At 39.5% G+C, this 13,441-nt stretch overlaps 1 protein-coding gene across 1 annotated transcript; it reads left to right on the forward strand.

Moving 5' to 3' along the window:
- Positions 1-10,732: 10,732 nt before the first annotated feature.
- LOC147625851 (LIM domain-containing protein WLIM2a-like) lies at positions 10,733-12,669 on the forward strand. The gene is made up of 6 exons (XM_086817436.1): positions 10,733-10,854; positions 11,190-11,353; positions 11,476-11,575; positions 11,688-11,719; positions 11,818-11,907; positions 12,259-12,669. Exons 2-6 carry the CDS (start codon positions 11,219-11,221, stop codon positions 12,475-12,477), a joined length of 576 nt encoding a protein of 191 aa, XP_086673562.1. The 5' UTR covers positions 10,733-10,854; positions 11,190-11,218; the 3' UTR covers positions 12,478-12,669.
- The last annotated feature ends 772 nt before the right edge of the window (positions 12,670-13,441 follow it).

Consider the following 13,441-nt stretch of genomic DNA (forward strand, 5'->3'; position numbering starts at 1 on the left):
CGTAAAACGCTCGTGGGAGGCAAAAGACCAGGGCTACAGTTTTTTTTCTCCATGGAAGCTTGCTCAAGCTTGTGATGATAATAGTGTTCATAAACACTAATAGTGTTGATTAGTGTTGATTAACACTAATAATGCTACTAATCTAGCATTAGTGTTCATAAACACTAATAGTGTTGATTAACACTAATAATGCTACTAATCTAGCAAAGGGGAGCTACTTAAGAGTGTTTCTAAACACTATTGTGTTCTTGAACACTAATGGTGAATCTAATCACCAACACAAGTATCATTAGATGCTAAAAATATGCTCTTAAGCACTATGGTGTTGCTAAACACTAATGGTGATCTTAATCACCAAAGAAAGTATTCCTTGACACTAATGAAGCTATCTCCATCAGTATTTGTGGTTGGGCACAAACCCTAAGTGCTAAACCATAAGCTGCACCATTTTAATCTCCTTTTTTATGCAACATCCTTGGCTTTATCAAGGGTTGTTGCACTCTCATAAGCCTTTCTCTTTCTACTTAAGCCAAAACATCACAAATTTTCTGTTTTCTTCTTCATTAATCAGCCAATTACTCTCTTGTAATCTTCCTTCAATATCCAATGTCAAAGGAAAACACCCAAATTAAGAAGTTCTCGGGAGAGGGCTTTCACACTTGGCAAGTCCTTGTCAAGTACAAGATGATATCCAAAGGTTTTTGGCCATTCATCTCCAGCACTAAGGTTATTGATCAAACTAAGGCTGAAGATATTGAAGATGATGAGAGGGCACAAGCTATCATCATGCTTCATCTTGATGAGGCTCTTATTCACCATGTGGACCAGCTTTCGACTGCAAAGAAGAAATGGGATGAGCTTGACAAGCTCTATGGAGCTCGTGGTAAGAATTCCAAGATCTCACTTAAATTTGAATTTTTCAGCTTGGAACTCAAAGAGGGAGACAGCATTGGAGCCTTCATCTCTCACTTGAAGGGCCTTATGGCTCAACTTGCATCAATGAATGCGAGAATGGATGAAGATGATGCAGTGGCTGTTTTACTAAAAGCAGTTAAGAAGGTGTACCCCACCTTAGTCACCACCCTAACGAACATACCTAATCCCACCCTTGAAGGAGTCATTCAATCTTGTCTTGATGAAGAAAAGAGGCCAAAGGGAGGAGCAGAATCTTCAAATGCAACAACTTCATCAAATATCGAACAAGCTCTATTACATTAAGTGATCAAAGTAAGATGTGTCCATTGCAAAAAGGTGGGTCATTTGGCAAATAATTGTTGGATCAAATATCCCAACAAAATGAAATGTAACAAGTGTAAACAAATAGGACATATCACTTCTAAATGTCCTAACAAAGAGTCAGAGGGGCTAACTTTGTATCAGCCTCTAACTCCACTGAGAAATTGTTTTAAATCTCAATGTAACCACACCTATATTCCTAACCTTGTACGCCTAATGTTATAAAGGCAACCTATGTCCAATACCACCTATTAATTTCAATTTTCTTTCATAGTTGGTATTGAGGGGGGTTATTAAGAGACTAAGGTTATGTTAAAAGGGGAGGAGAAGGGTGTGTGTGTGTGAATGGACTTAAGGTCCACTAGCTCACCTATTTAAAGGTGAAGCTAGGAGGCATTTTGTATTGAGCAAGGCCAAGTTATACCCATAAACAACTTAATAAACAAAATATTTTCTTGTATTTTGTGAGTTTATCTCCTCCACATATCTTGTTCAACCACGTTTTTCTCAACAGTGATGAGATATGGATAGATGTGGATGTGATGTAATGTGGATGGAATGAATGATATATGATGTAGATAGATGTAGACGTGATGTAATGTGTATGGAATGAATAAGATGTGATGTGGATGTGATGTAATGTGGATGGAATGAATGTGATGTGATATGGATGGAATGAATGTGATGTGATAAGGATAGATGTGGATGTAATGTATGTGATGTGATGTGGATGCAATGAATGTGATGGATGTGAATGGGTGTGATGGATGTGAATGGACGTGATGGATGTGAATAGGTGTGATTAGATGTGAATGGGTGTGATGAGATATGAATGGGTGTGATGAGATATGAGTGGATGTGATGAGATGTGAATGGATGTGAATGTGATATGATGATAACTAAATGGATGTGATTCAATGTGAATGGATAGATATGATGTGATGTGATGTGGATCTAGGTAGATGTGAATGGATATGATGTGATGTGATGTGAATGGATATGATGTGATGTGATGTGGATCAAGATAGATGTGAATGGATGAGATGTGATGTGAATGGATGTGATGTGGATATGGGTAGATGTGAATGGATGAGATGTGATGAGGATGGATGTGACGTGATGTGAAGAGCATCTAAATAGATGTAACTAGATGTGACGAGATGTGATGTGGATGAATGTGATGTGATGTGGATAGATGTGATGAGATGTAATATGATATGATTGGATGAGAAATTAGAATGCATGAAGGATGATTGGATGAGAATGCATGAAGGATGATAAGAATAGATATGATTGGTCGTCGTGGAATAAGCAAAGTGAATTGATATGATATGATTGGATGAGAATGCATGAAGGATGATAAGAATAGATATGATTGGTCGTCGTGGAATAAGCAAAGTGAATTAATTTAGAAGAATGTGGATAGATGTGATGTGATGTGGATAGATGTGATGAGATGTATATGATATGATTGGATGAGAATGCATGAAGGATGATAAGAATAGATATGATTGGTCATGGAATAAGCAAAGTGAATTGATTTAGAAGAATGTGGAATAACAAGAAATGATGTGGAACAATGTGGAAAGATGAGAGTTCGTTAGAAACTGTATTTATGACCTGTTTTTAAATGACTGTTTTATGCCAAGAATGCTGGGGAAGCATTTTGACCATCTTGTGAATGAGGTCGTGGTGGACACCTAAGTGATAAAGTTGCAACAGCAGCTACTACTGACGGAGAGTCAACGGAGGACATCTCGCATAGGAAGGTCGGTCGAGGTCTTGACCAGCCTCGGTTCGATTTAAATGGTGAGCTTCTAGTACATTGGATGAGGGACCAAGGAAGCGGCCTATGAGTGAAGCGCTAGGTGACCTGCGAAGGAGCCTAGAGGGTGCTGACCATACAGTGCTCGGGCTTTGGGTCGTCGAAGATACCCACGTGTGCGTCGAGGAAGAAAAATGGAACAAGGTGTTGGAGTTGTTTTCTGAACTCGGGCATGGATCTGGTTGATTGTCTTTGTTGGTCCTCAACGGATGAGTCCATGGCTCTTTTATATGGATCTGTTGGTTGATCTTGCTGATCTTCAACGGAGAGTCCATCTTGGATTTTCTTATGTAATTATATTTTCGGGTACTATTTGCTAGGAACTATTGAAAAGGCCCCTGAGTGAATAGTTGGTGAGCGTTCTGGTTGTTGCCAATGATGCCATAGGTACACCGATGAAGGAATGATTGGAAATTAGAATTCAAGCTAGATATTTTGGAGGATTATGATCAAGTGATACTATGGTTTCATTAAAAGATTATTTTAAAGACAGCTGAATCTATGAAAAAGGTAATTTTATATTGGGTGTGTAAGTGGTGTGACTATCTTGAACTTTCCTTGAAGCACCGGCTAGGGGACCTTGGAACTCTTTTCCCTGGTACCCACCCAGGGCAAAACATAACCAAATTCCTAAATGGATCCTATCACTACAGTGGTTGGGCGGTTGGCTACTAACCCATGGGATTGGATGGGGTTAGGTTGGATTGATGGATCCCTAAAATGAGACTCAATTCTGTTAAGTTACAATAGTTGAAGTAAATCCCAGAGTCCTTATGGTATGGAAAATAATCAACGGTTGTGCCTCTTGTGATGACGAGGAAAAAAGCGTTGGTCTCTACTATGATCCAAATGCAAGTCTCTTCCCTTGATCGGACCATGTGACTTATGGGTTCGGTCGGATCAGTTTGGTTGGTTAAGGCTTTTGACTACGTTAGAATAAAATATCTTGGAGGAATCGCCTATGTCTGTTGGGCTTCCGGGTTCGGAAGAACCGAGGGATTAGTCTCTTATTCGGATATCCGTGGTGGGGCGAGGCCCCGAGTGAGAGGTTCTGCTCAAGAAGTGCTACTTCCGATGCTAGCACCCCCGAATTTATTGCATAGAGGGGGGGTAGGGATCTTTCAGCACCCTTAGGTGCCAGGTTTAGGATTTACCATAGTGCATAAGGCTTATGAATAGATCTTAAGGCATAAGACTTATACATATGGCTTATGCATAAGGCTTTTGTATAAGCCTCATGCATAGAGCTTATGCATAAGTCTTATGCATAGAGCTTATGTATATGGAAAGTATAAGAGTTCTAATATGTTCTTGTGTTATTAAAGCTTTGAAAAATCTTAGAGAATCATTCTTATCTACATAGAGCGACTCTAGTATCATTCCATCTCTTGAGGTGCACTGTCCACCCTACTTGTTTAAGCAATATTGTAGAAGGTGTCAATAAAGTTCTAATATAGCATGTATAAGAGTTCTAATGTATTCTTGTGTTATTTAAGTTTGATCATGCATAAGGTATACACATAATAGATTTGCTTTTTACGCCTCGTTTTTATAATGTAGACGTGGGGGGACAATCCAGACTCGAGAAGCCCAATGGGTCGTCATTTAGTGTCCATCGTTGCTTATGATCTAAACATGAAGCGTCTCTCATAGTTGGCCACTCGTTTGTCACATCATGGGAGAGAGAATGTGTGGAACATTTTTGCTCCACCCTCGCTTCCTTCCACAGTTAACCATACATCGATGGGGGGGTACGCTGATGGGTGGTTCTACTCCTGGGTTGCCCGTGTCCACTCCCATTGGAGGATCTAGTCCTCTTTAGGCTGATGGGCCTTCATGTGGAGGTTGCGAGTGACCAGGCTACTCCACTTTATTCTATGGCACCTAGTCCACGACCTTATACCACGACCTTGTCAGATAGAAGGTCTTCCTCTTCACGTTGTTCTAGTGGGGGTCGTCGTTCTAGTGGGGGTGGATGTAGGGGTTGTTTTGGGGTAGTGATAGATCTGCTTCCAATTCCCCATAAGAGGATGTGCCAACACAGCAGGTGGTGGATCCGAATGTTACGGCCCTGCGATGCTTCCTTACCATGCGAGGAGGACAGATGGGTTGATCATTGAGGATCACAAGGGAAAGCATATCATAGCATGCATGCATCACCTTGTAAATCTTGAGTTCAAAAACATTCGGGGCATTGACTAGAGAAATCAAGATAATACAAAGAAGCAATACATTCTAAGTGTATTGAAGATAGAGTTTCTTGTGCCCCACCACGACTTACAATTCAATGACTTTAAGATGTTGGATCATAAGGGAGGTCATGTGAGTTATAGGAAATCATTGATTGCCAAGGCCATCAAGCATGGTGACATCAAGCCACCAAAAGAATCAAAAAAGGATTGAAAGAAGGCTAAAAAGACGTATTAGGAAAATCCCAATCGATTCAAGCAACAAAGAGAAGAAGCCGGAGTACACATGCATAATTTAAGAGGGGCTTCTCATCTCGAGTGGAAGGACATCTTTCCTCGATCATTGTGAACTCTTAATAGCATTTTGTATTCAAAACTTTGGTTTTCAAAGAATTAAATCTTATATAAATTGTTCTTTTTTAATGTGTGTTTAATGTAGGAAAATGTGGCAAGCCATTCTCCTTCTCGTGTGATGAGGAGTACGACTTTGCTTATCGGAATGGGATCTCGGCTCAGGGGGGTCACTCATATAAATATGTAAGCATGGCATATGGTTTTAATAGAAGGGGTTTTTTATCCTTTTGTACACATTTTTTACATACAGAAGGGTAACATTTAAAGGGGGTATTTATAGATTGAATAGAAAAAGGGTGTGTTTTATTCATGAAAAATTTATAGATAATGGGGTTTTTTAATTAGGCCTTGAACACACGTGATATAGAGAGTTTACACATAATGAACCCCTCGAGGATTTCGACCACATTTGAATGGTTGTGACAATAGGATATCACTTTGAACTATGAAGCTATGCCCACTGTAAGTTCATATTATTTTAGTTTTATAAGCTTTTAGAAATTTATCTAGTTTGTGTTGTAACATTACTTAATCATGTGTGATACAGAAAGACGATGAAGAGGCAATAGGCGAGGAGGAAGAGGAGGATGATGATAATGATGATGATGAGGAGGAGGATGAGTAGAGAGCGACCTATTTTGTTTTATGTTATGTAACTCCATATTTGATGTAGCTCGCCTATTATGGCATTCTGAATGTAACTCGCCTTTTATGGTGTTTGGGATTAAATACAAATAAGATTTCGGGAGTTACTATGTTTCAAATGTATTTTCATATGTCGATATTTTTGTTTGTACAAATTAGAACCAAGTCTTCAATATATTGAATAATTTTTTTGGGGGCAGATTGGGACTAATGCCCAATTAGTCCCAAAAAAAATTTCACAGCAACGCTATTATTTTTTTATCAACGTCGCTAAGCAATGAAAATAGGAATGTTGATGTTTTTTTACAACACCACTAAGTGGCGAAAATAGCGTGTGATATAGCAGCGTTCATAGCGTGGGATATAGTAGTGGTTATAACGTGGGATATAGCAATGGTTATAGCATCAAAAAATTAATGATGCTCATAGTCGCGCTTATGTCCTGACACTTTTCTAGATCCTTTTATAAAAGCTATGCTATAACCGTTGCTAACCCCTCTTTTTGTTGTACATCTATCTATTTCCATTGTGTTTCTCAACACATCTATTTACTTGTAAAAATAAGAAGCATGCAAATTGTGAGAGGGAAGGTTTAAGGCCATATCTTAAGCCTAGAACAATATCTCTCTCACTCCATGACTTGCCTTTAAGTGATACACCTTAGAGGTGCCTCTAAGGGCATGTTGTGTTCTCTATTGTAATGCCTTAAAAGATTATTTTTTACAATTGACCATGACAAAAGAAGCCTGACAGCAGCTGGATTAGTTTCTCAATGCAATCTGATTTTATTATTTTTTCAACGGTAACCTCTCTTTGCATTTTATTTTTGGTATCCCATGGTCCATTTGTATGGAGGGCATTTGAACTGTTGAACTTATGTTTCTAAACAATAAAATTTGTGTTGTGGGTGCTTTGGGCTATGGATTGTGTTTGCCATTATTTGTGTGTAATGTTTGAATGTGGATTAATTTCCTTACTACATTAATTGTGTTTCATAATAGTAAAAGTATATTAAAAGTCATGCCTATGTATATACACTTTTACTAGTGGTTTCTTTTATGCTTTTCTTAAAGACACATGTAATAACCATTTGGATTGCATTGTTAAAATAGTGAACTAAGGGAGGAGAAGTAGAACGCTAAAGTATATTCCATTCCTAAGCATACATGTTGTCTCTTTATATCAATTTGAAGTTTATATTATGTTATGCTCAAAAATAATGGAATTAAATGCATTATGACAAGCATTTATAGGTATCATTTGTAAACTATAAAGTAATTCAAAGAATAGAAAAGAAAGCAAGTGTAATTGCAAAGTTCATTTTGACCAATACATTAGACTTATATGCATGGAAACTATTATGCATGCATATAAGAGAGAGAGAGAGAGAGAGAGAGAGAGAGAGAGAGAGAGAGAGAGAGAGAGAGGGGGGGGGGGAGGGAGGGGGGGTTCTGCAAGTGGGTGGGGAGACATGTCAATTCATGTGCATTGTGTGTGTGTGTGTGGAGGCGAAGGGGGGGAGGGGGGCGTGCAAGTGGGTGGGGAGGCATGTCAATTCATATCCTAATATTTGAATGTGTATTCTAGCCCATTGAAAGCAAGGATATCTATTTAACATGTATAACAATAAGAAATTTGAGCTATAGTTCAAACTGTTATGGTTAAAACAAAAGAAAATAGAGCTAGTGTTTTATAATGTATAAAGTAAAACTTTGTTGCTTAGGTGCCTTATTTATGAACACTGTTAATCATCTAGTATTTAAAAAAAATGATTTGCTATATTATTATGTAATCTTGTTGGCTCAATACGATGATGAAATCCCTTACTTGGGTTTCAAAATTTCATCTTTGGAAAGTCTTTAGCTCCCACTTTAATTCTTGGACACTTGAACAAGACATAGATCTACTTTTCTTGGGCACTATTTTCACCAATCAAATATGGGCACCTTAGGAATTTTGCATCAAAAATCATTCTATTTTTACACCAAATGACTTATAAAATACGAATGCTCATAAATTGACCCCAATACCCTATACAATAGATGAAAATGTTTGATGACAGCTGGCTCTGGGATCGCTGAGAGCTCAAAAATATCACATGCGATAAATATTATTTTCTTGTGGAGGTACAAAAAACATACATAAATTTGGGGTTATTGAATTTAAAAAGTGAAAAAAAAATACAAGGGGTACTTTTATCATCTCAAAATTTACTAAATTGGTGAATGTATATACATGTCAAAGCTATAGGTAGTGTTCAACGTGTTCCCCTTTCCTTGTTATTTTACCCTTGAATGCACGTGCTATATGGGTGTTTTACATGGTCTACCCCACACCCACCAACCCACTCCCCAACCAATCCTCTTCTTGAGGTAATTGGAAGCATGTAAGGGTTGAGAGAGGGACAAGCTTGTGCCAAGTAATAATTACTCTTGAAGAAGATGATGAGACTGAGCTTGGATTGGAAGGAATGAACAATTGAGAATGAAGTACTCATGCTCATGTGTTTAAATGTTATGAAATGCTACACGAGCATGCCAAATATGCATCTTGGGGCTAGGATAAGAAGATACTTTTGTGGGAGATTGTATTCAACTTGACAACACAATATGGGATGAAACACAATTGGTGAAGAGGAAGCATACATGAAACCATCTATATATATCTTATACGACTTCACTTATGGCAACTGCCTAGCTTCTAAAAGACATCCAGACTGTTGCAACTCATAACTTCATTGTCTAAGACTGTTGTAACTCTCAACATATTCGAATTTCAGCGCAGGAACAAAACAGCACACTGGCTGGAGATGAGAATGAAGGCCTGCGTTGTTGACTACGGTGGTAATGGTGGTCCTGCTTCTGCTACTGACGATGATGGAGTTTGGGATGCAATAAATGGCCTCATGTCTGTGCTGCTACCTTTGCCTTTGCCTCTACGTCTGCCTCCCTCTAACGCTAACGAGAAGCTCCTACGTATAACTTTTTGTTTTGTTCCTGTGCAGAGAGAGAGAGAGAGGGGGGAGGCAGTCCAGCAGGAACAAAACAACACGCTAGCAACAAACAGTCTGGTATTGCCTTCCAGTCCAGCATGCACATGTAGGATGGCTTGGTAAAGTTAAAATTTGACCATGCTGATTCATCCAGGATGCTAACTCGGCTGAGAACTACTGTGGTAGAAACATTGTCGTTCTCGAGCTTTCTACAGGTGAGGTTTTATTCACCACCTTGGAAGAAAGCAGCAAGTGCAGCTGGACAGCTAGCGCGGCAGCTGGTATGCACACCAACTCACGGTTCAATACTTGCTTTCCACTTTACTTTCACACATCTCGTGCTTCAAGACGATGGGGGAGGGGTTCGAGGCCGTGCTTCAAGATGATGCAAGGGGGGGAGGGATTCGAGGGCCTGTTGGTGGGCTTCCCATATTTAGTCACAAGAAGGGGGGTCAACAAAAGGTAGGTCGTGCGTCTTGGAGGGGCGAGGATCGATGATGGAGGAGACAAGGTGGTCATAGTAGAAGGTGGTGTAGGCCTCGATGGAGAGCAAGACCGTTCCACGGCAAGCATTGATGATGGAGGAGACGAGGTGGCCAAAGTAGAAGGTGGTATAGGCCTCGATGGAGAGCAACAAGATGAGAGACGAGCATTAATAATATAGGAGAGGAGGAGGTGGTGAAGGCCTCGATGATGGAGAACAAGATGTTGTCCCCATCTCCCACTTCCGAGTGAACACTAGCCCATTGGACGAGACCCCTGCAAGCCGAGAGAGTGTTATCCAATATTTATATGAGGGTCGCTATGTATAGACCATTCTTGTAGTGAATAGCAATGTCACTTTTAGCTGGCTATTGAGTAGGATGTTGTGCGGGTAGGACCCATCAATGTTGCCTTGCTCTGGCCGAATACAAACCAATCTTGGGCGGGGTCTTGGACATGTGCCTTCACATTCCAAACGTTTTCAACTTGCAAACACTTGAACTGATGAGCATTCTCAAGGACATTGTAGCATCGTTACCTCAACTTTACACAAGGTTCAGTATAGCACGTCAGCTTGGTTTGAAGGTGTTTATTAGTCCATTTCTCAGCTCCAACTTCCTCCAAAGTTGAGCATTTATTTGCCCCATTTCCAAAGACTCATCTTACCCCTCTAGGTAGCGAGACGGAGGTAACATGCAACCTTTCAACTTTATGTTGAAAGCTAGGATAAAAATATTTGTCATAATAGGGTTTTGTTTATGTATGGCTGGCTCTTAACATATTGTTGTTGTGTGTGCACTGGTGCATGTAAGTGCGGTCTAGGCTAGAAGAGGTAGGAGAAAGGATAAAAGGGAAGGTTTCACATTTAAGGTCCAAAAGCTACATATAGTTAGCAAACTCCTCGTCCTAGTGTTGGAGGACTTGTAAACAATTATTTGTGAGGGTTGAGTGTACAAGTGGCGAACGTGGGCTGGGCAGCTAGTGAGGTGGGCCCACTCTCACGGTTCTCTTTTCTTTTCCCACTTTACATCTTTTCATGATGATGGGAAGATTGAGGCTTTTCTCCCCCACCCCCTCCCCATTGGCAAAACCTATCTGTTCTCTACAGGCTCTGAGATTGCTTCTTGAGGGTAAAATCCAAGCTTCATTTTGTTCTTTGCACTTGCCTCCGCCTAGAGTACAATGCTTAGCTTCAATTGTTGCTAGTTAATGTTCATATATTAGCACCACAATCCCTTTGATAAAATTTTTGCCTTAGTTAAACTGTTTTTGTCTCCATTTTCTCTTACTTAAAAAGTGTTTATGCTTCTATTTTGCCTTGGTTAAAAGGCTAATAATAGCCACAATACAAGCTAAATTCCTCAACAGCCCCATGTTTTGTATAATTAAGATATGCCAAGCTTGATTTTTGTGGTTCCACTATTCCTCCTAATAGTTTAACTGCTTTTTGTTGGTGACTATAAAGAGTGGGAGCATTAGATCCACCATTGCAGCATGGCCTTCTCAGGCACTCAGCAAAAGTGCAAGGCTTGTGAGAAGACTGTATATCTTGTAGATCAGCTCACTGCCGATGGGGTGGTGTATCATCAAGCCTGCTTTAGATGCCATCACTGCAAAAGAACCCTTAAGGCAAGCTCTGCTCTCATTAATATTTCAGGAATGACAACAACTTTGCATGCATTAAACACCTTACATTTTGTGTTAATTATATACTAACTATGGCTGAATCACCATGTGCTTTGTTGCTGCAGCTGAGCGATTATTCGTCTTTTGAGGGGGTACCTTACTGCAAGCCTCATTTTGAGCAGCTCTTCAAGTTGACAGGAAGCTTTGAGAAGAGTTTTGAAGCAAGTATGTGAATAATATATATAATTATTGTAAATGCTTTTGCAGGTTATAATTATGAAAACCACACATATTATTTGCATATAATTTTTTGCTCTCCTGTGCTGTATGCCTGCAGACAAGCCGATCCACAAGGTGGAGAATGAGCTGGTACGTTAATTACTGTGCTAAATTTAATTAATGATTTTGCGCTTAATCTTTGCTCACTTAATCCTCCTCTCTGCAATCTATTTGCGCATGATTTACAGCAAAAAACGCCCACCAAGATGTCCTCTTTCTTCTCCGGCACCCAAGACAAGTGCATTTCCTGCAACAAGACAGTATATCCACTGGAAAAGGTTGGCAAAAGCAGTAGCGTTCAATAAAACTGCTTTTAATTTGGCCTTAAAGCGCATTTTTAAGTCTAATTAGCAAGCAATGCTACATGGGCTACCTTATATCATTATGATTTAATTAGTGTCAAACGGAAATTTTCAAGATTTAGGTATAATTAGAGTAATGTAAGGAAAAAAAAATGCTTGTTAGTAGAAGCTGTGTAACAAACACAGGTTGTATAGGATAATTAAGTATGATTTCTGTAACATTGAATAACTAAGATTGATGGAAATTAGTGTAATAAACTTATACGTATGGTGGCTTATGATAAATCAAACTACCGAGTTTACGTGTATTAAACATTATAATTATAGGTTAGCGTGGAAGGATTATCGTATCACAAATCCTGCTTCAAGTGTTTGCATGGGGGGTGCTTCATCAGCCCATCTAATTTTGCTGCTTTGGAAGGGAGGCTCTACTGCAAGCACCATTTCTCGCAGCTCTTCAAAGAGAAGGGAAACTACAGCCAGCTTGTGAAGCTGCCCGCCGTCAAGCCGCCACCCGGCGGCGGACACCATGACCAAATGTATTAATGACGCCTTGATTACATTAAACGCCCTTGCTAAGCACTGTAAGCAGCTCCCTGCATACTTTGATTTGCTGGTTAGAAGTGCACTAATAATGACATGCAAATTCCAGTTAATTATCTAGATTCTACACCAGACATCTCATCCAGAGTGTCAATATTGTGCTTATAATATACTGCGCGCATGATTGATTCCAGATATAATTCGACTGATCTTTGGTTTTGCAGTTAATCATTTCACAAACACAAGATTAATTGATTGTATGGGGGGATTAAAATATGAATATGCGAGGATCGATGGCTTTGATGGGTGTGTTTTTCCGTACGTACCTTGTTGTGACTGTCATGACTGCGCGCACTTTGAGAAAAGCTGATTAAAGTATAAAAGTGATGAAAGCCTGATCTCCTTGGGCTTGGGAAAAGATTAAAGGTTTCCAGCACAAGGGAATGTGATAATAGATAGATTGTCCTTGTTTTTGGTGTTTGCAAACTTCTTTTTCTTTCTTTGATCCTTTTTAAAAAAAAATGTAAGTCCCTAGAATAACCAAGGCTCACAAAATAAAGGCACTCTCCACATATCTCTTCTTATTAACATGACTTTACTTTTGTTGTAGCACATTCTTCCATGAAGGCAGCATAGAGAGCTTCACCACCCTTCATTCTCATCTATTTATAGAGTATATTTGGTTTGCTTTCCACTCATCTAGATATTTTAGGTTAGCATGCACATCAGCCAAAAAAGAAGGAAGCCCTTTGTTAATGTGTGTTTACACGATGTCGTCTTCTGAAGTGCTCGTACACTATTAGAGGAATCTATGGATAGCTAATTTTCGGTGATTTTTGGAGCTTCAAATGATGGCATAGAGCTGTTGATAAATGTCCCTCTTTGCTTGGGTTTGATAATCCATGGGTTGGGCAACTACTTGGGTAAGAAAGGCTTGCATATGAGTGCATAGAAGCGTCCCCCCCAT

Source organism: Cibotium barometz, chromosome 23, assembly GCF_041138505.1.
Source record: "Cibotium barometz isolate CiBa-2024 chromosome 23, ASM4113850v1, whole genome shotgun sequence".
Taxonomy (NCBI): Eukaryota; Viridiplantae; Streptophyta; class Polypodiopsida; order Cyatheales; family Cibotiaceae; genus Cibotium; species Cibotium barometz.